At 39.9% G+C, this 15541-nt stretch overlaps 1 protein-coding gene across 1 annotated transcript; it reads right to left on the bottom strand.

The window, feature by feature from the left end:
• Window positions 1–160: 160 nt before the first annotated feature.
• Window positions 161–14984, bottom strand: si:ch73-100l22.3. Its single transcript, XM_044114288.1, has 9 exons — window positions 14828–14984; window positions 10396–12838; window positions 9136–9278; window positions 5825–5911; window positions 5294–5410; window positions 3895–3996; window positions 3676–3792; window positions 2256–2329; window positions 161–1546 (listed from the first exon to the last, which is right to left on the bottom strand). Exons 1-9 carry the CDS (start codon window positions 14927–14929, stop codon window positions 1387–1389), a joined length of 3345 nt encoding a protein of 1114 aa, XP_043970223.1. The 5' UTR covers window positions 14930–14984; the 3' UTR covers window positions 161–1386.
• Between the last annotated feature and the right edge of the window lie 557 nt (window positions 14985–15541).

Raw genomic sequence — 15541 nt, 5'->3', positions numbered from 1 at the left:
TTTCCATTTACCTCAATACTTACTAGTATTCACCAAAATACTACCATAAACCTCATTCTTTGTGTTTTATACATTGTCTGCTGTATCTGAGAATCTACTCTATCCTCTGAATTACTGTTATGTAAATTTTGCAATTATAAACTTCTGACCCAATGATTGTTTTAAGTGACATATGGTACATCACTCACCCTTTTACCCACTACAACAAAAATTTCTGGAATAGATGCCACTCCCATCTTGTCATCTGAATTTTTGATGCATCTCTGCAGATCTGAATGTAATTATGAAAGCTATCAATATAATCCTGTATTTTCAGAAAAATAAAACAATAAGAAACCTTTATTATCAAATATAAACAAATAAATACCAAACATACTGAGCCTTTGTACTCAAGAATGTACAAAAGCCAAAGTCTACACATATTATGGCAAATCTATAATTATAAAATGGTACAAACTGTAAGGCAACAAATGCTTCCAAGCATGAAAAACATCCAAGTCTAAAATGTGACAGTGACATTTGGGTATGTCTGAGAACAGAATAAGCAAAAGTCAAAACAGCCAAACTGTGGGAATACTAAGGAAGGCCAATAGTGCTAAAAAATAATTTAAAATAGACTATTGAAATGTGACACAAGTAATTCAAATTCGATTAAATGTCATTCTATAAATAATGGTCCCACATGTGCAGCACATCTGTTAAGGGGGATTAACACTGCTCCAGTCAAGCTGATTGACTTGTCTTGCAGATATTTTTTTCAGTTATCAAAGTTTGTTTTAAAAAAAGGAATTAAACAGTTTAAAATTATGACACTGCAGCAATGGAACCATGAAAGACAAAAAGTGAAATAATTATACACAAATCTGCATTTAACACTTCAAATATGGATATATGTACAGACATAAAAAAAAAATGTAATAATTTTTAACACTTTTGGCCCTCCATACTTTGCTTGACTTTGTTGGAAGGCACAAAAAACATCATTTATTTGTTTTTGTTTTTTTTAGTATAGGTGCAATCACTAGCTCCAAAACTGAGTAAAAATGCACGTCAGGGGACTGAATACCCCTAAAGATGTGTGGAGTCCAAGTGAGCCATGAATTAGGAGCCAAACCGCCGGCGGCGTTTGTTTTCAACTCTTGAGAATATTCTGTTCTGATGAGCTACGATTCCTCTACTGAAAACTCTGAGCAATAAAAGAAGCAGATTAGATAAATAATTAGTTTTCCCTGAAACAGCATCTCTAAATCTCCTGGGTGTCTCCTGGGGTCGGTCAGCTACAACATCCATTTAGATTTCACATCTAAAAGGTTTCTTATCTAGCATTTATTCAGTTGGCTGAGGACATTGCAAGAGGAGTTCTCACTGGGGCCAATTAGAAAAGTATCATCGAGGTCTAGACAAGCAAACGCTTTTGGGAACCCTTTGAGGAGTTGCTTTAAACTGTCCCCGTTTCGTCTCCTGTGGTTTCTCGACGGAGAATCCAGACTTCGGGCCGGTCTGCGCCGGAGCCCCCCTGTGACATTCTGCAGCCTTTTTCTGAATCCTGGAGGGAAGAAAAGATGCTTTTTATTAGCTGAAATTTTAAATTACTGATGCCACATAAAAATCTCTAAAGTGTTCAAGACAAAACTAATTCAAAGTCAGTGCCAGAGAAATCACTATTAAAAAAAATCTAACTTTTAATTTGATTAAAATTATTCAGTGGGGAAAAAATCCCACCTTGGAAAATAACAAAATCACTGGAAGCACAAATGTTGCCTCTGTCAATAAGACAGCACTTAGTCTTCTCTCATAGCATTTTACAAAGGTCAAACCTACATAAACCAATGGCTCGTTGAACATTTCTGAGTTGATTTGGAACATTACTCTGCTGCCAAACATAATGACGACCCATTTTCAGTTCTGTGTAAGAATCCACCGGACTTTTATCTGAAGTTCCACAGAATTCTGATTAACCTTCCAAAGTAAAGGATTAACAGACTTCTTGGTGGTACCAATTAATATGCCATCGGTGATTTCTGCTTAAAACAATTACTCTTGAGTTACTTTCCACTGAGTAAATGTGATTATATTTTCCTAAGACTTTTCCATTGTCAGATTATGGGACAGCAATGCAAGATGAATGTATTTTAAAGCTTTTTAACACACCTTTGACAAGGTGTCAATAACTGTGGCTGGTACTGTATATATTTTAATGTAGGCTGGGTTCAACTTGTAGTGAACACACTTGGGTACACTGAGGGAAAACTCACATCCTTTCTCTCTTTCTCTCCAGAGATTTCTGCGTCGCAGCAGACAGAGAACTCTTCCTTTCGGCATGTCCGTTCTAAACAAGATTAAACACACGCACACACACACAGCTTTGTCAGCAGAAATAGGAGGGATCACAGGGTAGAAATATATCTACAGAGGACTTGAGTCATTCAGTCTTCTAATCATAAAGGCGCTTTTAGTATAAAAAATAAAATATGTTTGGTTTTAATTTTTGGCCATTTCTACTTTGGTCTCCTTTGTCTAAAGGACAAGGATAATTTAAGTCATGGTGCCACAATTGTTTAGAGAGAAATAGTTTTTTGTTGCAATCTGCCCAAAAAATGCAACACTTAAGTTTACTTTTAAATTTAGCTAGTGTTGACATGCTGTTAGGCCTGAGAAGATGAGTTTATGTCTGTTTCTATGAGCGTTGCTTGTGTTCCCTCAGGAAGAACTTGCTGCGTCCTCTAGTTTAGGTAAGAATGTCTACAATGATTTTCACAGGTGAATATTTTTTATTAACGAGGACCAGTAGCGATATCTTCTTGTTTTATCGTTCTTAAAGGGGCGGTATTTAGTTTTTTTTTCCAGCCAAATAGTGCCATTCTATAGCAGAACCATGTAACTATGTTACCTTCAGTTGTTACCAAAATGCTGTACATATCAAACATAAGCTAAAAGAAATTTGATTTCGTAATTTAGCTTCTTGAAATTGGGCCTGTGTTTCTTTAAGAAGAAGCTACTGCTCTTTCGGAAACTCTGCCTTCAGTACGTCAGCATAACAATAATCCTGCACCATGCCGTTAACAACCGTTTTCACTCAGCAGATCATCATACTCCCGGTTCCACCAGGTGTTTGCTAATTGCTGCTGCTAGTCTGAAGGACCTGAGTGGGAAGATGGCTGCTCTGTGAGGCAGAACCTCAGCTGGAGGAGCTTTGAGAGATCAAGGATTTCTCAAGCATGCATGAAAGAATCAAAGCAATCCATGTTTTTGATGAGGGCGTAACATTACAAGATGGTATAAAGCTTGAAAAAGTCGATTTTACATTATACCAGTCCTTTAAAGACAAATCTGTATCTAGAGGTCGAAGGTTAATGGAAACTAGAGATCTAAAATTGAATACAAAATTCTGATTGGTGCGTCTCTAAATGAAACAACACATGATACTCCATGTGTTGTCTTTTTCATAGCATGTCAAGTCCTGGTAAGAGTGATCAGATAAAAACATTAAGGCTAGAAATGAAACACCCCTTTTTACTTTGACTCGACATAGATGAAGAAAATAAATAACTGAGCCATGATACAAGTACGCTCCATGTTACTTTATTATGGAGCCAGATGGTCCAGAATCACCTGTTGTGCACCTGCATGTAATTCTACCACCCCAGGATTTACCGCACACTGTGGGGAGATTACCTGCCGTCTGAGCTGCCTCTCTCTGGCCAGCTCTCTGTCCCATCTGATCAGCTGCATCTGCTCTCCGGCTGACAGACTGAAGAATATGTCGTAAACCTCGTAACGGGCGGCGCGCAGCTGGAGAGTAGAAACAATTAAAAAGCAGAAGATGGTTTTAATGATTAGCTCGTAACGGCGCGAGTTAACAGATGTCTGTACGGCATGTGTTTGTGTTCACACCTGCAGAGCGACTCTCTCTTGCAATAATACATCTTGCCTACTACAGCGATCCCCTCTGCTGGCGCTCTGCTGCTGGAAGGCTTGCAGGAACTGCTGCGTGTCCTACACACACACACACACACACACACACAGATACACACACAGCAACATATAGAGTACTGCAAAAATATTCACCCAGCCTGAGCTTTTCCATATTTTGTCTTGTTGGTGTTTTGTTTGGGTGTAATGTGATAAGAAAAGCACAAAGCAGTTGATAATTGTGACACACTTTACTAAAAATGTGTACAAATGTTTTCAAAGTGCGGTCCGGGGGCCATTTGCGGCCCCTGGACTCATTTTGTGTGGCATCTCCCCAACAATTCAAGAATAAATTAGAACAGGTAGAACAAAAAGACGACTTTAAATTAAAATCTACTTACAAAAATGTTAAGACTTTTTTTCCAGAGCTTTCTGGTTGACTGCTGCTATCATGGTAACTAGGACCACATCTACTCATTGACATTTACTCTAAAGTACACCTTGGTGAAACCAAATCATATTTTAATTGCTGTATTAAACCTTGGCTAAATTCCGAAAGTGTTTTCAAATGAGTGCTGACCTAGATCTGTTTTTTATTGCTGAGAATAGACAAAATACTTTTTAAGTTTTCTTCAACTGAGCCAAAAATAAAAAGCAATCTGGACGCCTTTCATTTTAACAAGGAAAATAAAAACCACTTGAAGTTTTGGATCTATGATCTCATTCCTACAATAATCTGATTACATTATTTGTTTAATTAAAAGAGTTCATGGTGATGTCCCAGTCTGAAAGTGACATCATAAACTGGTCCGATATCAACCTAAAAAACGAGTATGGGGTTATATTTGGTCTGCATCCAAAGCATTTCTACCCAGCAGCGCCTGGATGCTGGGTAGAAACCAATGAATCTGCTTGGATGCAGATTCTTTGGTTAATAATAAATCAGTCAATTGTCGTTGTTTCTCTATCACTTGATCAAGCCTTTTTTTTTTAAACAATCCACACAACAAAACAAGTAATAAAATTATGTACAATTCAAGCTGATATCAAATTTTTGGCTGATTTTTGGATCTACATCATACCAGAAGTGAAAAAGTTGCATCCCTAATAGTTCATCTTTGGTTCATTGATGAGAGGGATTATAGTTTTTAAAAATTGCATTTTTTTCTGTCTGCGAGTGGTTTGAGGTGACGATTTTGACACGCGTGACAAAAAGTTTGGACACTCCTGGTCAATCATGCAAAATCTAAGAAAGTACATTAATATTTCTGTTTGTCAAAGTAAGAAAATGTGGAAAAAATGTCTCAGGGCATGAATACGTTTCCCAGCCACTTTTTAACGTCAATCCGTGATGAGCGTCAGTCCTGGTGTTTTTACTCACCCTGATGGTGCGCACCAGCTGCGCAATTCTCTCTGTCCTCAGAAGCCTGCGAGTTAGAAAGCCTTTTACGGCTGCAGCCACCAGGGGGCGGCAGCGCCGCGAGAGCGGGCTCAGAGGCTGATGAAGCCAGTGAGAGAGAGGGCAAAAGAGAGAGAGAATAATAAGAGAGGGGGAAGACAGAGGAGAATGCTAATTCCATCAATGACAACCAATTAATTTCCACCACGGCGTCTCAAGGTCCTTTTGCTGGCATCTGTTTGGAGCATCGGCGCAAGTGGACTCGCGGCTCATCATTAGAACCGAGAATAATAAACAGAATAATAAGCAGCTGCTGTGCTGTCACTCACTTGTTGATTCAAGAGCCGCAGCATTAAAGGGTCACGTTTGTTAAACAAATGGAGTCTAACGGGAACTCAGGTTGCTGGTTAGATCCGGGCACAATAGCACGCGATTGGTGCTGATTAGGATTTAAAATATATGGAGCGGGATAAGAAACTGCACAGGCAAAAGGTGGAGATGTTGTGGTAATACCTGAGGGAGGCTGGAGAAGGTCAACGCGTCCCCAAGTCGAGAGCAGGGAGACGCGTCCTGCAGGAGACGGTAACGTGTTGCCAACACCTGAGATGGACAGAAGGAGAGAGCAAATATGAGGATGGGTGTGTGTATGTGTAGGCACAGGTGTGTGTGTGTGTGTGTGTGTAGGCACAGGTGTGTGTGTGTGTGCGTCTGGGAGAAGAGAAGGGTGGAAAATATTGAATTGGAAAGGACAGCAAATGAGGCAGGAGGAAGAAATTAATTGGGGGTAGAGAGAAGAAGACAGAAGGGGAGTGACGGGGCACAGAGGGAAGAAGGATGAGACGAGGACCGGAGAGATCCGGGGAAATTAATACAAGCAGACAGTAAGAACAATGTTGGAGGAGGAATAATAGAAAACAAAGAGAGGGAGCGAATAAAAAGAAGAAGGAATCATTAGCGGCGGCACTCAGCGGGACGATCTGGCGCTTAACCACAGACGCTCATGAATTAAGCAAATTATCCTTCCCTTTTCTGTGTCAATTCCCTCAGTCCCCCCTCCTTCCGCCCTCCGCCAGAGAGTCCGGCCAGCTCGCTCTCACCGCGTCACAGAGCCAGAGAGAAGTCTTCTTTATTAAACAGCTTATGTTAATTATATTGTTGTTAAGGATACATAAATTAAACAGAGACCACAATTAACAGGGCGAGGACGGCAGCCAAGTACAAATATACGGACACGGGCTCCGGAACCAGGAACAGGTTGCCAGAGAACAGCGGGTGTCCTTGAAGCCTTGCATGGTCACACACACACACACACACACGCCTACACACAAACAGGCAGCCATGCCAGCTTGTCTTTTAGGGATGTAATGAAACATTTATGGTAGAATCCCCCTTTTTCTCCAGACTGCGGGGAGTCTGAAGGTCTCTTGTAATGAGCAGTCGTCTGCAGTCTGGCTCCTGCCCAGGAGCTCACTCGCACAGGTAGGCACACGGCCTGCGCGGGAACGCTTATGTGCTTTTTGTCTCAAAAGAAACATTAGCAGCCCGAGTTATTATTCTTCTGAAACAGTCAGAAATTCATAAGGCGCTTTTCAAAAAGACAAAGTCGAGACGAGCCAGATGTTGATTTATAATTCCTCAAGGGTGACTTTGGGTGAGCCGAGAACCCCGGGCAGGGTGAGTTATTGGCGCCGTTCTGGAATCACGCTGCACAGAATCTGTACGGCAATAAGTGATGCAATCCGATGCAAGAGGCAGGCCAATGGGAGGATGCTGCGCTGTTACAATGCCGTGCCTCAGAGTAAATGTTTTACTGCTGTCGGTGTTTCAGAAAGATGCAGATGCAGACCCACTTGTTATTGGCCCCGCTGGTAAAGATGTGCAAAAAGCTGCGAAATAAACTCTGATTTAAGTGTATATATTTTTTTTTATAAATCCAGCTCTTCATTTGAGAGAACACTTGTTCAAATGAAAAGCAAACAAAACCATGTTTGGAGATGCTTGTCTTTAACAAAATCTCAAGCAGCTCGGTTGCTGCCAGTCCAAACAACCCCATGAATATTCATGGAACTAAAACTTGTTTATTTGTTTAAACTTTTACTTTCTAACTTTCCTTCTATTACCATGTGGTATAAACATGATGATCACAAACAGTGAGCAGGATAAAAAAAGATTTAGGAACTCTCTGAACATTACAAAGTTTTGTTTCCAATTAAGGCTCCGACTTGTTTTAGTTATGGATGATTTTGATGAGTAATCGGATAAAAACACATTCTGCAGAATTTTCATTTAACTACTTTTTAAACACAATGATAGCAATACATTAAAAAGTACAAGCAAGCAAATAATTTAAATACCTTTTAAAATGAGAAGATAAACATTTTGTTGCCTAAAATGCAATAGCAACATTCATTTAGTGAATATTTGATCATTTGGATGAATCTAGAGCTAGAATAAAATAGCATTTACTAATCTGTTGTTTTTTTAAATTTTTTTATTAATAATTGCATAGCAAAAGTTGTTTAACAGGAGTTAACAGCATCTTAAATGCAAAATGTATATATCTTGTTTGGCCATTTTTAGGAGTCAACATGCCTGTTAATGATTACTCGATGTCTATATTAGTAGACGATTATTGCAATTATCAATTAATCACCATTTGACTAACTGTTTCAGCCCTATTTTCAATTTCACAGGCAGCGATTAGTAATTTCTTTTTTGTCAAAAATAAAAATAGTACGTTTTTGCTTGCCAAATTGTTTTCACTGTTATTATCAGCAGTTGGATTAAAGACAAACTAAAAGTGTTGGGCCTAAAATAAAAGACAAAAATACACGATAAAGGTTCCTGTGATTCTGTTGGTGAGACATTTCCTTGGTGCTTGTAGAACAGGGACTGTTGGACTGTGAGGAACCGAGTCCACTCAGTGTCTCCTCAGTCTAATACCTTCCTGTTTATCACCTGCCTGACAGCGAGGAGTTCCCAGCTGACGGTTTAAATCTCCCCGGCTTGTCCTCTCTTGAATCCTGCTCATAAAACGACTGCAATATTGAAGTAATCAAATTCTAATTTGACTTCTCAGGACCGTCTCTCATGATTAGATGATTAAGGCGGATCATAAAAGCAAAACAAGAGCTGTTTTATGGCAACTTATTTTTCACAAGTCCTACACTTTTGAAAAATAAGAAGAACTACAGCATTTCTTCCTAGTTGGACAGACTGTCCATGTTATTCAACTGCAGAATAATTTAAGTGGACCACAACCGTCCACTGCCAATCACTGCCGAGGAAAATGAATGGTGCTCTGGGATTTGCGAACGCCAGCCAACAGCGTGTCAAGTAGCATCGCGCCAAGTTATTTCTGCTTCCCAAGTTGCATTTTCTTTCGAACATTTTAGATTTGTTCTAGCGGTGGGGGGGGGGAGCTTGTATAGTTGGATTTTCCGCCAATGTGTTTGAGTGACGCGCCACTCATATCAGAGATATCTGTGAATACTAAACAACAAATGTGTGGGGATCCAAATATAATGTATTTGTGAAAGCATGTCCTATAAACTCTGATATTTTGATATAAAAGGTTTGTTTTCAAGTAAAAAGACCATGAAACAGCGTTTCCACACAATCTGCAAGACCTGTGCTGGTACCTAACACATGCACAAACACACTCACTGCACTTGGTTAACAAATGAAATTAGGACTGTTAAATTAAACATAAGTACTGACTATGGTCGGTACTCATGTATTTAAATTTGTAGGCACAGATCTGCTATCTTAATCACCTTAAATTATTCCCTCAAAGTTGCCAAATTATGTTTTAATGATCTCACCTGTAGGAGTTCCTCCTGCTGCTTCCTGTGCTCCTCTTGCAGGGCTCGGACTTGAGCTGCATGGATCTGTTTCAGTCGCTCTTGTTTACTTTTCAGTGTCTCTTGTTTCTGAAAGCTGCAGCCTTCAGACAAATACACCCCAGCTAAAGTTGACAAAAACAAATGGTCAAAAGTTGAAAATTATTCCAAGGCCAAATTCAGATGCAGAATAATTAGAGAAGCAAGTCGTCCTTGATCAGGAACAGCTCTAACTGATGACCAGGTGGTCAGAAAGTCTAAGTTAATTTTCCAACCAAACCATGCACCAGATAAGGAAACTGTAAGCAGTTGTTTTTAAAGGAACCTGCATTTTAAATGAATTGTCAAAACACATCTGAGGTTCACTAAGGCTGCAAGAAAGCAAGAGAGAGCAAGGCTTTAAGCGAATAAGTGGAAGGCTAACTGGAACATAGCAAAATTTTATTTTTTTGAACTTGTCTGCGTTTGAAAATGTCTAGAATATGCACAAGAAGAAACCCCTTTCTGTAATGCCAGCTATGCCAACTGAGCTTCTCACAAATATTTGGGCTAAAGTTGGTTTAAAATAGGGACTGTCCCAATCTAATATTGATATCAGAAATCAGTCTGATATCAATATCAGACTGATCATATCTAAAATCTCTGACAGAAGCACTCCACTCCAGCACTGAGTCCACCCCAGCATTTCTATCCAGCAGGGCTTGTATCCTGGATGCAGACTCAATGGTTAATAATGAATGTGTCAGTTGTTCACATAAAATAAGCAATGAAAGTACACATGATTTGTGCTGATATCATATCGGGTCATTATCGTATCAGAAGTAGTATCGGGACACTGCTAGTTTAAAATATCAACTCTTGATCTTTTTTGTTTTTAGCTATTAGTCATACCCTCTTTTGAAGAAATTGCACTCTAACATATGACATAATGTCGCCTCTGCTGCAAATATAAATAACTAATGACTGCTCATAGCAAAAAGACAACAAAAAATTACTCTCAATGCTGTTCTCGTATCAAGAGAAATTCATACTGACTAAAATCGCTATTGGCAGAACAAAGGAAATCTGAAATTGGTCCCAAAACTCTAATTGGTGACTTTCTTATCCTACTATCCTTCTACTTAACTTCATTTATTATAAATAATTACTATTGTTTTCTCTTTCAGCAAACCTGTTCTACTGTTTCAGAGAAATAAAACCTGCATAACTCAAAACCCCGATAGCCCTTCACTCTGTCCTTACCTGTAGGAGTGCAGGAGTTTGGTCTGACCACAGAGTCCACTGCTCGCCACCCTTCTTCATTCATCTCCACGGTCCCCTCGGTCACATGCATGAGCAGTCTCCGTTTGACCTTACACACCCCCAACTGATCCTCACCACCACTCTCTGGAGTCAGACCCTTTGTCTGACTGTAGCTACGCTGTGAGCAGAGGTCGGATCCTGATCCTTCCTGCAACCAAAGGTCTGACGGTGTGTCCACGTCATACGACCGATTAAGAGACTGTGAGGGGGCGGAGCCCTCAGCGCCAGCAGCTACTTTTTCCTTAAGATGTGAAAGGTGAGCCGCAAAGACGTTTTTGCAGGCAACATTTCGGAAAATACTGGGTATTCGCATCTGCTGCGCTATGGACATTGTATTTTTAGAAGGGAGTTGGACACCACACTGTGTTTTACTATTGCATCCTCCTTCTGGACTCATCTCATTTCTGTTTTCTTTTATTGAGGCTCGGACCTGACTATGTTGGCCTAGTTTATTGATCTCAAAGCCGTTCTGTAGGGAAACATCCCTGAGACTTGACCTTGGATTAGGTCCCACATCTTTATCCGTGTTCTTAAACTGAAAAAATGATTGTCTTTGCCTTAAGTCATCTACTTCATTGTCATCATCAGCATCCTGTGTGTCCTTCAAACAGCAGAAGGAAGCGTTTTCGATTTGCTCATGGTCCTTGCTGCTCTCAAGGTTATCATCACTTTGCACGCTGCAGTCAGGGTCCCGGCGATCGTCCAAGTTCTCTTTGACTGTGGACTCCAGATCTGAGATCAGCACCTTCAGACTGCACAGGTTGGACTCGAGCTGATCGATGTGCAGCGAACCTTTGGCGAACACGCTTGTGGCATCGTCTCCAACGATGACATTCCCAGAAGGAACCTCCGTTGGGCTCTGTTGGCAATCGAGGTTTATGTCCTTAACGCTGACGTCGTTAAAGTCAGAACTGGAATCTGATTTGGGTTCTGGTGTTCTTGCTGCATCTTCTGTTTTATTTTTGCAGGGAGCGGGACTCAGACAGAAGCTTGGGACTGGAACAGAACGGTACTTCTCAACTCCTCCATGAAAAGACGGCAGACAAGGTGGCTCATAAAACGTTCCTTGGATGAGGGAGGTTTTCAACAAAGACTCCTGCTGCTGAATCAAAACACCGACCTGTTTTGGTGTCGCTGTGACGTCTTGAGAACTGTTCAGCTTGTTTTTTAAGAATGTCTCTTCTTCAATGCTGAGGCGTTCCATTGCTTTCCCATCTTCTGCTACACCTTCACACTCAATCCTGTTTGTTTTCCAGAGTTGCTGAGGCAAGGTTTCCTCTGACCAGACAAGAGTGCCTCTTCCCTCCTTAGTCTTTTTTCCCTCTACCGTCACAGCGCCCTTGTGATGTAACTCCTCGTTCTCCTTGTCAGAAAGACTCGGCTCCTCCACTCGCCCTTTTGGCTTCTCCTGAATTCTCTCCTGGTGCATTTTAGTGTTTCTGGCTTGGTTCCTCAGCATCCGCTGGCGCCGCCGATACTCCTGAGACTTCTTCAGCAAAGCCTGGAGGCTAAGAGGACGAGACTCCTTGGGTTGCTTTAAGTCAGCGACTTCAATCTCAATGTCTGCAGGTTCTGCCTCTGCTTTGCCGGGAGGTTTCTGAACATGGATGACTTCTGTCAGATTTAGCGACTGCTGTAAATCTGCATCGTCTGACAGGCTGTTTTTTTCTGACAAAGCAAGTGATCCGTCATTCGTTTCTGTGCTGCTATTCCTAGCAGGATTTAGCTGGGCTGTAAAAGGAATGTCAACCTCTTTGTTCCGACTGTGCGGACGACTGAATTCAGGCTGTTCAGCTCTTAAAGGGTCACATCTCAGTGAATCGATGTGAAATGAGGTGCTACACAGATCTTTAGGTCCCATTATGTTTGTGCAAAAGAACGACTCGAGTCCAGTCCTCTCTAGCTCCTCTCCATCTATGGGAGGATGGCTGATAATATCAGGCATCTTGGCAATTGTGTTTGAGGTGCTGTGAAGGAAAAAGCCACCATTGTTGTTTGTTTCTTCTGTCGTCCAGACGCCAATCGTCCGGACAGAATCAGCTGTGGCATTTTCTTGATTCTCACAAGTGACATAACCTGAGGATAGTGAGTGGTGGCTTGCAGTATTAAAGGAACATGGCTGTAATCCTTGTTGGCTGTCCCGTCTCTCAGCAAGGTGTTTTTCCTGGAAACTTTGCTGAGGCGGCATACCTGAAGGAAAAAAGGCACTGTATGTTGTGGAAATCTTTGGAGGTTGGGCGGGGCCTGGTGAAAGACTTTCCCTGGTTCCAACGGAAACATCACAGCAGGACATGGAGAACCTGCTGTTGTTATCCAAGTGTGGAAATTCAAATTTAGTCTCCGTTTCTTGGAGTAAATCCTGCAGTGTTGGTGTCTTTCTCAGCTGCACACACAAGACAAAAAAGATTACAGTAATTAGACCAAAGGAAAAGTTCTTTTAACAATGTCATAAAAGGCAACAGAATTACAGATGCTCTAATCAGAGTTTAGAAGCTGAGTAACATTCACTAGTTTTGTAACCAAAGCTGATTTCTCCTTAAGATTAACAGCATTCAAAATACATGTTTTTGCTTTTCTCCAGGGTTTGGCTGATTTAAAACAAAGACATACCGAATAAAATGTTGACATTTCAAATAGTTTTTTTTACATATTTTATTGGTAATTAGCACAGTTAGCATCAGCGACTGTAAACAGCTGTCTCTGTGTGTATTTCATGGAGAATGTAGACTCTCAATACTCAGCAGTATCCAAAACACTGACAACATTACGAAAACCAGAATGTTCCATGGTGGTGTTTAAAAGATAAGGAGCAGAAAATGGAGGAACTTTGCAGAAATAAGTTCAGCCTTCCTGTTATCTGCTGAAAGTCTCACTTTTTACAACTGCATGAATGACCAGTAAAAATGTTTCCTAAATGAATACAGCTGCATCTTAAATGCCTTCTTAAATCTTTAGACTTCTCTGCCTTTATTGTTAAAAACACCTCACTGAAACTAAAAAAGCTTAGCTTCTTCCTTCAGTAACAACTTCAACACTGATGAGTGTTGCTATTAGCGCAACCCATTAGCACTTAGGGTATTTAGTGACCAGAAAGTGATCAGATTTTGAAGTTTAGAAACGGTTCGTCAAGCTAAAATTCCTCTCATTCAAATCTACAGCTAATTTCTCAGTGATTTCCTCATTAAATTGAATCTTTATACATTTTTTATTTTGTTTTAGACCCCTATTATATAAAAACTTTTGAAACAAATTATCTTCAAAATAAGGATTTCTTTCCAACATGACCAGGGTTTCAAAGCAAATTCACAAATCTAAGGAAACAGACACCAGTATGTGGAGATAATTATTCAAAAAATATATAAAGAAAGAACAAATGTAGATATCTTTTTTTTTTTTTTTACAAATTCCTCCACAGCAGTCTGAAGAACACAGCTGTCCTCACCCTCACACTAAAGTGTTATGATAACAGAGGATTTAGAAGCTATTTATGCTTTAGCATTAAATTAAAAATATTTTTTGGCCAGTGTAAAAATCATTTTTGGAGAGAAAAAAATGAGAAAAGAACCACAGGAGACCTGATTTAAAAGACTGCTGGGGTGTTTTGCCTTTATTAAACTACTGTTGCAAATCTTTAGCAACTCCCAAAGTCCCTGGGCATCTTAAATCTATGCGTCATTGTCCAGCAGAGGTAACTATCACCGCATGTTCCTAATGTTAATGTTTCAAACCAAAGTGAAGCTGTAAGTGTTGTCCTCTCCTCTCATGTTTCCACTGTCCTTGAAAAACTTTATTCTTTAAAAAAGCAGGAAGTTATTTCTCCCCCTGCTGAGCAGCAAGTTAAATACTGACAGGTTTGATTCTGTTTCCTCCAAAATGCACCAAACTGAACATTTTCACTTTTATCAATCTGTACAAACTGGATGTTCTTTAAATGCACATCATTTTGAGATTGGTATGAAACAAATCAAGATTAGAAACGAGTTTAAATAATTGAGGGTGATTTTGTAATCACTCAATTTTCTGTTGGATCTCTTTTAAGGAACCAGAAGCACATTTGAATGATAAAAAGTGCTAATTCAATTAAACTCAAACATACTTTCTTTTATCCCAAAGGAAATAGAAATGGTATCTCAACTCATATAATCCAAGTATCTTTAAAGAATCGCCGTGGATGGTGATGCTGTGAGCAGAAAAGATAAACTGAAAGCAGATTTTAACTAAATAATGTTGCAGTATAATAATCTTCAATAAGTATTGTGACATTTATCATCAAAATGTCTTCCACTTTTCTTCTTAGAGGTCAGACCTCAAAGAAGAAATCGGTATTGGCCAGCAATAGCCTTATCTTTGCATCCCTGTGCAGTATAATTACCTGAACACTGTGCAAGATAGTTTGCACATAGGCCATTCTGGAGTCATCCTTGAGCTTTTTGTTGGCTCTAGCTTCCTGTGCTTCGTCTCTGTGTCGCCTCATCTCCTCTCTCTGTTTCCCTGAGAGCTGTTTTCAACACAAAGCACACACTGGTGTCCTTAAACAAAGCATAAAACTAAAAAGCAACAGCACGTTCAAGCTCTTTTTAATATTCAACAATGTTTAACCGTGCAGTAAACTTCACATCTGATCAGATGTGAAAACATGCAATGAGCGGTTTTCCCCGGAAATTATTTGTGCATTTTCATGCTAATAAATGGCTACAAGATGCCCAGATCATAAAGTAGAGACTGCTACTGAAATGAACAGAGAACAACCAAGATTAGAAATCAGTTTAAATAATTGAGGGTGATTTTGTAATCACTCAATTTTCTGTTGGATCTCTTTAAGGAACCAGAAGCACATTTGAATGATTAAAAGTGCTAATTCAATTAAACTCAAACATACTTTCTTTTTATCCCAAAGGAAATAGAAATGGTATCTCAACTCATATAATCCAAGTATCTTTAAAGAATTGCCGTGGATGGTGATGCTGTGAGCAGAAAAAGGATAAACTGAAAGCAGATTTTAACTAAAAAATGTTGCAGTATAATAATCTTCAATAAGTATTGTGACATTTATCATCAAGCAATGCCGGTGACAGTTGGACTTTTC

Source organism: Gambusia affinis, linkage group LG04 (assembly GCF_019740435.1).
Source record: "Gambusia affinis linkage group LG04, SWU_Gaff_1.0, whole genome shotgun sequence".
NCBI lineage: Eukaryota > Metazoa > Chordata > Actinopteri > Cyprinodontiformes > Poeciliidae > Gambusia > Gambusia affinis.
This window is presented reverse-complemented; position numbering and strand designations above follow the sequence as displayed.

What these genes read in the sequence shown, in the direction of transcription:
- si:ch73-100l22.3 (XM_044114288.1), bottom strand. Translation starts at nt 14,929, where the DNA reads ATGAGGCGACACAGAGACGAAGCACAGGAAGCTAGAGCCAACAAAAAG. An exon ending in CTATCTTGCACAGTGTTCAG is followed by an intron (nt 12,839 to 14,827) that starts GTAATTATACTG and finishes TTGTGTGTGCAG; the next exon opens with CTGAGAAAGACACCAACACT. An exon ending in GAGAGAAAGAGAGAAAGGAT is followed by an intron (nt 1,547 to 2,255) that starts GTGAGTTTTCCC and finishes TCTTCCCTCCAG; the next exon opens with GATTCAGAAAAAGGCTGCAG.